Source organism: Triticum urartu, chromosome 4A (assembly GCF_056163025.1).
Source record: "Triticum urartu cultivar PI428250 chromosome 4A, HENAU_Tu73, whole genome shotgun sequence".
Taxonomy (NCBI): domain Eukaryota; kingdom Viridiplantae; phylum Streptophyta; class Magnoliopsida; order Poales; family Poaceae; genus Triticum; species Triticum urartu.
Window position 1 is genome coordinate 300,125,503 of NC_141876.1, and position 10,945 is coordinate 300,136,447.

The 10,945-nt window shown below is 44.4% G+C and overlaps 1 protein-coding gene across 1 annotated transcript; it reads left to right on the forward strand.

Moving 5' to 3' along the window:
• The first annotated feature begins 344 nt into the window (after positions 1 to 344).
• LOC147975651 (uncharacterized) lies at positions 345 to 1,499 on the forward strand. The gene is made up of 2 exons (XM_087520517.1): positions 345 to 769; positions 1,484 to 1,499. Exons 1-2 carry the CDS (start codon positions 345 to 347, stop codon positions 1,497 to 1,499), a joined length of 441 nt encoding a protein of 146 aa, XP_087376643.1.
• The last annotated feature ends 9,446 nt before the right edge of the window (positions 1,500 to 10,945 follow it).

The window sequence follows — 10,945 nt, forward strand, 5'->3', positions numbered from 1 at the left end:
AGTAGAGAGTAGAGAAGTAGAGATAAATATTAAATATAAAATAAATATAACAGTAGAGAAGAGAGTAGAGATAGCAGAGACGTCAGGAAAGGATTGCGCGCGCGCGGGAAAAAGCGGCCGGGCGTGCCCTAGTTTTGGCGCGTGGCATCCGGTGCGCTTTATAAAATCCAACGCCCTCCCACCGCTCTGTACCTTTCCACCACTCTCTCCCCGCTTTGTGCCTCGCCACCACTCTCTCCCCGCTCTTTCTCGCCTCGTCGCCGCATCACCGGGAAACGTGGGGATACCGCCGCATCCGCACGCACCCCTCCGGCGGCTTATCCGCCGAGATCCGGTTCCGCTGGATGCGCCTCGGCCTCGGCAATTTCGACACCGCCAGTGAGGCCGCCCGTGCGTACGACGCGGCGGCCTGGCGCCTCCGGTGGCCTCATAGAACATTGAACTTCCCCAATGTGCTGACGCGGGAGCGGGCACAGGAGCTCGCGCCTCTGCCGCGGCTTATCACCGATGAGGATCGTCGCGACAACCGGAGGTGGGCGCACCGTCTCGGCATCACCGAGATGGACGAGGAAGCCATGGCGCTGTGGCGCCAACGCTTCCCGCAGGACATCATCAACGAGCGCGAGTTCTACACGCAAAGGAGGGCGGAGAGGGATAAGAGGAGGGCGGAGCGAGCCGCCCATCGAGAGGACAAGCGTCAGCGAATAGCGGACGCTCAATTCAACATGAGGCTAGGAGCAGCATCGCCCTGGGAATCCGACCATGATTGGTATCTTCACGCCTACAGTCAGACATCGGAGGAGGACATCACCGAGGAGGAGTCGGACGACGAGGAGTAGTTGAATAATCTATTTTTTATCTATCTATGCTGAGAACTATCCTCTACTCTCTAGTCTCTACTCTCTATCTCTACTTCTCGATCTCAGCATGGTAAACGCTTTTTTAAAGCGCCACGCGTTGTGATTCTGTTGGAGATGCTCTAACATGGCAGACGAGTTCTTTAAAGTTTCCCACAAGATGCGCAAGTATTACTAGTAGTATATTTTTCTTGCCATGTTGAGATTTTAAAACCACGAGTGTGAACATGCAGAGGAGCAATGAAGACCAAATACGGGATATTGGGGACATCTTCAAGGAGCATGGCAAGTTAAAGAGGAGCTGCACCGAACCTGTAAAATGAGCTTCGGTAAGTAACACCCTTTCAATTACTTTCGTTTAGCCTCGTGTTCTTCGATGTGTATATGTTGTAGTTTCTGTTTCTCTTAAGCCTCGTGTTCTTTGATGTGTAATAAGAAGAGTCTTAATCGTCCTAATTAATGCTTTCGTTTTTAGCTTGATGTAGGAAGTGGGTGTTCTCACCTTGTAGTCTGTTTTTATATTTTTTTCCTTTTGAATTCACTTCTCCCAGTTCTGTTTATCTGGCTTCTACTAAATGGATCTGGGTTGCTAGTATTGATCTAAAAAAGAAGTAACTTCATGTCAGGATGCAGTTCCTGTGAGGAGGGAAGGATGGTCAACCTTGAGATCATGTTTCCAAAATGAGGCTGGATTACACACAAGGTGCCAGTTCCCTAATGATGTTGGATTAGACACAAGGTGCAAATTCCAAGATGATGCTGGATTACACACAAGCTAGGTGGAGTCGTCAGCTGTTCGTGTCCTCGTGGCTCTAGTAAAGGCTGAAAGAAAGCGTGCAGCAACCCTTGAGAATGTAGCTGAGTTCCTGAAGAAGCGAAAAGAGCAATCAGATGCTCTCTTCACCCATGCCAAAGAAGAGATGGAAGAAGCCAGAATTAAGCTAGTAGAGGTAGAGTAGGCTGGGCGTCTCCTGCTATCTAAAACTGTTGTCAATACAAAATTTCCTTCATAGTAGCTAGGTTCAAATGTTTATCCAGTTAGCATGCCTGTTGTGATGTCCGTGCGTCTACTGATGTGGCACAAAATATTTTTTCGGGTCATGTAATAACAACAATTACTTTCCAAACAATAGCAGACGAAGCATTGGACATGGTATAGTTCACGCGCAAGCCCGACATTCCAAGTTCAACTTCCACATCAAACTCATGTTCACAGATATCTGCACATTCATACATAATGTCCACAACCATGATTCACTTCAAAGCCAAAACAAATCAAGAAGAGTTATGAATAAAGAAAAACCTGTAGTTCCTGCTACCAGTGCGAGCACAACAAGTAAAGACCATGCGTAATTAATTATATTTTGATCATTTTTTGTGTTCTAAAATGCCGGCCGGCTCGCGGAAGGACGTGTTGCCGGCACACGTGCAGACTCAATGATGGCACGCGGGGTAATCTGAAGCCGGTTGCATGCGGCGAGGAGGCTTGTTCAGCTGGGCCTGCAGCGAGTGGGGCCCTCTTGGCCGGCGCGCTGGTTCAATGCCCGCGCTATGAGAGGTCACGTCCGTGTCAGAGCAATCACTCCCTCCAGTCCTTTTTTGTTTGGGTATAACAAAATCTCATTTTTCATTCACATTTTACAAGTAAAATTCGTGGATAAACTTTGACCCAAAATACGATGGGGACTAGTAAACTAGAACAGAGGTAGTAGTTTTTTTAATCAAATAAGGGTTTCCCCCTTCCGATTTCCATTACTGAAAACCAACATCTAAATCTAAACCATAGTATTTGCCCTAGAACTACCAGGTTCAACATCTCGCAACATAAACCCATACAACCATACGCCAAGGAGGTACGTAGTACTATGAATTCCATTTTCGCTCCATACCAATCGTTCTAAAAACTACTTAGTACTTATAACGCGCCATTGAAAATTGGAACTCTTAACCCCACTAAAAAAATTATATTTTAAACATGGCTACTCGATCTGTGGCAACTGGAGAGCCACCGCCTCCAAGTCATTCACCTGTGGTGCTGACCATCAACTCCTATGGATCAAATTATCATGCGAGCTGACCATTCCTACAAAGGTGCGCTCCACCACGTACCCGGTACCCGCGAATGCAGCAATCGTGCACCTAGGGTTTTAGGGATTATTTGTTAACGTTGCCTTTATGTAACACTCATGTGTGCGAGACAGCGAGAGATCGACTGCGTGCGTGCGCCTCTTCTCTTCGTATATGTACTCCACCGTTTGTCTGGTGTCCAAAAAATTATAATAACTACTAGCAATGTGTCAATGCGTTGCCACATGATCAGAGTAGATTAATAAATATTCACTGATTTGATAGAAAAAAAAGTCTAGTTTTGAAATACGTATATCACTAAAAATATGTTATGTTTCACTCAAAATATATTTCTTTGGCGGTTTTGATGAGATAAGGGAGGAATGTTGTTGGTTTCAAGATTCGAGAAGTGGTATATGTCTAATTTCTACTCTTACTAGCAAGATGCCCATGCGTTGCACGAAACATGAAGATCTTGTGGGAGAAAAGGATGAACGAGGGAAGGCCTTATCTGCAAATGTGGAGAGAAGTGCGGGTAAATTGCCATAGTTTCCTTCCTATACGGCAGATATAAATCGGACGGCCTATATTGCAGGATGGAAGGCCCACCATCATCACCAACTCTATTTTTATCCCTACTAAAAAAGCATAGTTGGTGATGACCGTGTGCCTGCCATCCTGCAATATAGGCTGTCCGATCTATATCTGACAGATAGGAATGAAACTATTGCAATTTTGCAAAAAGGTACCCACACCCCTCTCCACACTTGCAAATAAGGCCTTCCCTTGTTCATCCTTTTCTCCCACAAGATAAACTACTCATACGAATGCATCTTGATGTTCCGTGCAACGCATGGGCATCTTGCTAGTTGTTGCAAAAAGCCCATGTGTGTGTGAGAGATAGAGGGAGAGAGGAGGAGGACGGAGTGCATGTTTGACAAAGACACAAAGAGTGTGTGTGCGATAGGTATTAGCTTAAAAGGAGGCAATAGTGTGTGTGTGCACGATCGAGATGGCGTGTCTCAAGAAGGGAAGAAAAATCTACATAGATACAAGGAGCGGGAGAGAGACATGTATGCGATAGTGGAAGCACGAGCGTGCGGGTGTATAAACCTATCTAGTGGCTAGTCGATAAATGTTTGTGAGAGAAATACGAGTCGGGGGTGCGAAAGCGAGAGTTTTGTGTGAGAGAGAGAGATGGTAGTCAGGAAGGGGAGTGGAAGCAGGAGTTGTGTGTGTGTGTGAGAGAGAGAGGGGGGGAGTTTGTCTGATCGGTAAACAAATGAATAATGTCAGTCTGGGATGGAGATGAAAAGGAGACTGCAACAAATGTTGTGTCTACAGGAGAGGGAGAGAGTAATTTTAGTGGTATGATTCATATCTAGAGATATATAGGGTGTGTGAGAGAATCCCATAGAGATAAAGACAAAGTGAAAGACGAGTGGAGACTGTGTGTGTGAAGGTGAAAAAGAAAGCTTAGGTACCTAGTGATACGAGAGAAGGGTAGAGACATGAGAGATAATGAAAACCGTGTAATGTATAATGATAGGGAGAGTGTGACACTTGTCAAGGGAGATGACAAGAGACCATGTTTGCGAGGATAGGAGAATCATGAAGTGAGCGTGCGGGTGAGCTGGAGAAAAGAGAGTGATAGCTACATGAAGCAGCATGCATGCGAGAGAGATGGGCGTGAAAGGAGTGAACATAAAAGTGATTCAAATATTTGAATTCGAGATGATGATACATGTAATCCATACTCGAACCAAAATTGATCTATAAAACATGCATACTCATATGAATTCACACGCATCTATGTTATTTAATATGTAGATATTACTGATCCATACATTTTAGTAGAACATAATTTGGTTTAATTTTTGAATTCAACCTTATGATTTTGAGACATTGTATTTTTCAATCATATTATACATATAAAGGAGCAGAATTCTTTGTTGTGCTTTTGAAAGTATATATATAAAAAATGATGTATATAGAATTTTATTCCAATCGAAAATGGATCCCGCCCGAAAAAATAGAATACAAACGGGATTGGAATTGAGTTGGCACGGTAGACGTGCACTCTGCAAAATTTGAACAAAGCAGGGAAAGTCACAGTAACCGCCCGAAACCAAAATCTGCGAGATGGAAATTACTACTGCCTATCCCTGCCATGCAAAGCCTATCTGCTCGATTTCTATAGGTTTCGATAGGGGTAGGTTTGTAATTTCACTCAAACGTGACATAACCGCCTCTCACCTGGATTCATACATGGTGGGCGCCAAAACACACTGTGTCCTCGGCCGAAATCGACTCCCTCCCCGATTCATACACGGTGGGTGCCAAAAACAAACTCTCGTCCGCAAATATTCGGTGTATGCGAGATTACCGTCCTATGCCCAACCGACTAATATTGCTGTGATGTAGGAAATTTGAAACAGGGGCTAAGATTGTAAATTTCCTCGCATTTGAGACAAGCGCGCCCTGAAGACATGGTTCCCCCTTCCTCTCCACCTACATTTCCCCATTCATACTCCGTGGGTGCCAAAACACCCTCTCCTCCCCAGCCTCCTCGGTCTGCCACCCCATCCACCGCCGTCCTCCTCCACTATGCCGGAGCTGATACCCCGACGCCGCCGTCCATTATAAGAGATCGACCTCTCTCATCCACGGCTTCGGACCGGGATCCTTGCATCCCGTCCTCTCGCTTCATCCCCACCGTCGTCGAACTTGCCGGCGCCGCTCCTACGACCGTCTCGTCCACCGCACCTCGCCGCCACCGTCTACCCTCCTAGATCTGCTTCCACACCGACGACAGCCATCGCTACCACAACATCGTCAAATTCTCAGCAGATGCATACATGGCGCCGCACCAGAGGCGGTACTCTTTTGTATCTGCTCAACTTATTTATCGTAGCAAGAAAATAGATCGCCACTGCTTTACTCTGATTTCCTATCCATCACTTACTTCCTAGTTCAAAGCAAACATTGGTTGCGAAGTTGCCTTTGTCCGGTTTGCACCTTCAGATCTGCCATGGCATGCTCAACACTATACTCCCAATGCTTATGGTTTTCCCCTTTTATATTCCACACTAGTTAAATCACAGTAGACTAAATTTCAAAGTTGGGTCAGTCGATTTTTCATAGCTCGCCAGAGTTCGCCGGTGCGAGCGAAGGGGCTCGGGTGGGGACGGTGGTTGTGGGGGACGGTGGTGGGGCCTCGCCGAACGAAGAAAACTCGACGCGGGTGGGGCCGGGGTGGGGGTGGCGGAGGAACACAGGCGGTGGGGGCCGGTGGTCCGGCCGGCGGACCGTGCGGTGTTCTGTATGAGAAGAATCAAAGACGAGGAAGAAGAAGGGCTAGGAGACATAGGATCTTCATCCAACCGCCTGAAATGGTCGACTTGCATGCAGACATGCCTTTATATTTAGTACCGTCATCGTACCTGCTTAGCACTGCTCCTGAATCCATCAAGCTAAACAATGTGCCACTCATAATTCCAAACTTGTTGCTCAAGTACGAATCTGATATGATGCTGATATTTCTAAAACAGATAACATTTAATTGGTCAGCTAATGTTCCAACTTTACTTTCAAAAAAGCACGTGCACCACATATAGAGAGACATCAAGGAGTTGCTTTCTTAATGCGCTCTAGTTCATCATGTGTGGGCACTGCGCAATGAACATTTTATTATCCAAAATCTGCTTGCTCTTCCTTAGCATGTTCCTCTTTCGTTCTTCTTTAATAAGTACTCTCTCCGTTCCTAAATACACGACTTTGTATAGATTCCACCATGGACTACATATGGAGCAAAATGAGTGAATCTACACTCTAAAATGTATCTGGATACATCTGTATGTGATCCATAGTGGAAATCTCTACCAAGACATATATTTTGGAACGGAGGGAGTATGATAGTAGTACAATATGTTCCTTGTAGTGAAGATGAGCAGGGACATTTGGAGTGTAGAGGTCTACGCGGTCGGTTGTGATGGACACTTTGAACTCTTCGGGGCTCCTTGATTTGTGGGATTTTGTAAACATGGGAATAGGATTTGTAGTGGCCTGCCCACTTGAATCCTATAAGAATAGCAAGGAAATGCAGGGAGCTGTGTTGCCTTTGAGAGTTACACTGATATTAACAGTACCGCACCTTCAGTTGAAGAGAGCTGGTATCCGAAGCCTTTCTAGCCGTACCGGCAATACTAGCACATATATTCCAGCAAGTACCACTTTGTTGATTTTACTCTAATGATTACGATTTTGCCATTATATCTACACTATGATCTGTGTAGCTGCTTTGTGTTGCACTAGCAGCAGTCCACTCTTGAAGCTAAACACTGCAATGACTTACAAAATTGGCACCAAGGCATTGAGTGCCATTGTGGATGCAATGAAACTCATACGCTCCCCACCTGTTGATTCTTGTTCAGAATATGATCCTAATGCTATTCTAACCTCGAGAAGTCAAAGGCAGATGGCCTGTCCTGTTCACCCATCAAGGTGCCTGTTATAATTTGGCAAGGTTTTATTGATTGCGCGTATCTTGCATATGTTGTCTTGCATTTCTTCTACATTGTTGCACCACCATCCGCTTAGTTTACTCATCATATATGTCGAGATGCCATGCCCATCCATTATCAATACATATTCCATCTGTCATCATACCATGTTTTTCCACTCAAATGTTGTTCTTGTGCATCAGACATCAAAAAGGAAGAGGGTGATTGCCGAACCTGAAGGAGCACTAGCAAACTCCTTGAAAAACGTGGTTGTGCCGGAGAAATCAGACAACACCCCACTTATATTGGTTGTACAACCAGTGACACAAAATGTAGGACTGACTCCAGCAGACTCTACCCATACTTCACTGGCCACACCACTAGCCCCACCCCACAGGACCTGCACTCCAGCAAAAGGTATGCCGATTTCAGTTGCCATAGCACCAGCCGTACCATAGAAAAATCCCACTCTAGCAAAAAGTACAACAAGTCCACCGGCAGAAGACCTATCCCAACTGCAGAGACGGCCAAATCCTGCAGATTGGAACCCCATTCCAGTTATTCCTAGTTTAAAAGACAATGCTTTCAATGTTGGTAGGGACTACGTGCATATATTCCCATCATGGGAAGATTATAGTGAAGACAAACACCATTTTCACATCTTCCTGTCCCACTTACGTGTAAGTGCTATTATTCATGGTGATTATTTTCCTGTTTTCTGCTGATTGAACACATCAATGATTTACATTACATTGTTGTAAGTAGGCAAGGGTCAATCTGGATAGTCACGACGAGAAAAGCTTGCTTGCGCTTTTCAAGGAAGCATTGCAGCAGTATCGGTGTTACCTGAGAAATCACACTTTGATGGCAAGTCTATAAACAAATTTCTGGTGAAGTCTCCTGTGCTAAATTTAGAAGATATTGAATGGAAAAACCTTGTTATGCACTGGTCTCGTTCCGAGGATGAGGTACTGTCTATGATATCGCATGACAATTTGAACTTCTACTTTTCCGCATGTGCCTTATGGATCTTTTTTGCAGGAAATCTTCTCGAAAAGGAATTCCGGTTTGAAAAGAACAACATGATATCGCAAATAAGCTGCCCGCTGCTTTGCTCTTGTTAGTACCTGTTGTCATGTATCACTGTACTTGCATACATACCTGGTTCATTATGTGACAGTAGTATGCATGATAGCTTTCTTATCAATTGTTCACTCCAAATTATCTGATCTGTATGAATGGTTACATTAGTGTAGAATATATCCAATGCCAATGAAATTTTTTAGCTCTGCATTGTTCTTGTAAGTACCTGCTGTCCTTTATCAGTGCACTTATATTGACAGGTAGTTGTTCATGTACCATCACTCTGCAGCTTAGTTTCCTTTGCCCTCCATTTTCTACACATAAGATCTATATTTACTCTTACCATAAGGTTGGATAACACCGATGGTACTGAAGAAGTTTAGCTCTGCTTTGCTCTTGGCTGTACCTTTTGCCTGTATCACTCTACTTACATTTATAGCTACTTGGTTATGTAGCATCACTCTTCATCTTATCTTAAATATTCTCCATTTTTTTTATATTGTCACATCTATATTTGCTCTTAACAAAATGTAGAATAAAGGCAATGGTTATGAAGAAGATTCTGTGGTAAACTTCTTGAATTGCCCCCCCCCCATCAGCATGGACAAGGGCTTTATAAAGCCTGCCTTCACCAATAATGTAAGTTTGTCCTTCTCAAGCCTTCAAACTTTGTTGTGTATATTTGGTTAGGCATGACTGCAACAGCTGTTTATTTTTGGTGTTTGCATCAAATTGCATGTTTCAAGTTTATTATGTACTTCATAAACAAAAGTTTGTCCTTCTCAGTTTAAGTTTTCAGTTGTACAACCAAGTTCCTTCTTCATACCATGTAAATTAAACTATACAGAGCAAGTGAGCTTATTTTGCCAATCTGAAATGGGATAAATTGACAACACACTAACCATTGATACTGATGAGTTCTTGATCTATAATCCAGTGGTGTCGTGAAGCTGCCAACTCCTTCACAATGTCATTTCCTGCCATGTCTTGACCTGAACAATACCATATTGTGTTAATGCTATTTTAAACTATGTCACTTTATTCGTCAGTAAGAAATGTGATGAATTGTCAGCACTGATACTTATGTGTGGAAAACCTCTCATCTGTCTGCTTGTTTATCTTTCAGAGTGAGGAGGATATAAGTGTCAAACAAGTGCAGTCTCATCTGCTTGCTCAACTGCTTGCGCTGCAGCTCCTGAGGAGGGCTTACCTTTCTTGATATCTATTGAAGTGATGTCGGTTTTGTATATTATTTTCTCGGTGTGTTTAATTGCACTAGTGGCGATCTTTGATGCCCATTGTATGTAATCTGCTGTTTGCTTGTGCTTTATTATCATAGTGGCAAACTTTGATGCCCAGTGGATGTAATATGTCGTAATTTGTTTATTGTATAGTCTAGGTTTTTTCTTATTCACGATGTTGTAGTTATTTTACTGTATATATATCCTGTCTTCGCAGTAAACCAGCCAAACCATAAAATTACTGTACATAATCCGGCCATCTTGCAAATCACTCTGTATGATCCGCATCATGGGCCCCGTCATCTTGGTCCGTTAACAGGCCTAAATGTAAACTGGCCCACTAGTAGATTCGGGCCTTTATAGGCCGAGTAAGCCACCGACCCTATTTACCCAAGAAAACTCAATGGGCTTTTAGGAGGCTGAAAAGTAGATTGGGCCTGGAAAGTGCCGAACAGCTCATGGGCCGGTAGCAGGCCATAATAGACCCCGACCCATGATTTTTCCAATCAAATCATGGGCTCATAATAGGACAAAATTGTCTCGGCCCTTGTTTGGCCCAATCAGATTATCATCTGTGAGCATGCCGGATGCAAACGGGGTCGTAGTTAGGCCCAACTATATGACTGGCTTTTAACATGCCAAAATATATATAGGGCTGAAATGTTAAACGGGCCTTTAACAGGCCGAAACTAATATCGGTCCGAATTACTAAATGGCCCTTTATCAAGTGGGCCCAAAAGCATAGCGTCAAGTTGACGGGCCGAATCTGATATGGGCCATAATTTAGCCCAAAGCCTCTTAAAGGGTCGGACCTGATCTGGGTAGTAATTTGGCCCAGAACGTGGTAGGCTTTTAATGGGCCGGATCTCATATGGGCCTTTATTAGGCCCGGAACATGGCAGACTGTTAATGGACCGGATCACATATGAGCCGGTATTTGGCCCAAAACATGGCAGCCTGTTAATTGGTCGGCCTATTAGTGTCATCAAAATCTTTTGGGCCTTCAGCTGGGCTGGCCCATTATGGTCGGAGAAATCTCGTGGGCCTTTAGATGGGCCATCCCATATGGTCTGAAAAATCTTGTGGGCCTTTAGCTGGGCCGGCCCATTATGGTCCGCAAAATCTCGCGGGCCTTTAGCTGGGCCAACCCATTATGGCCCGCAAAATCTTGTGGGCCTTTAGCTGGGCCGGCCCA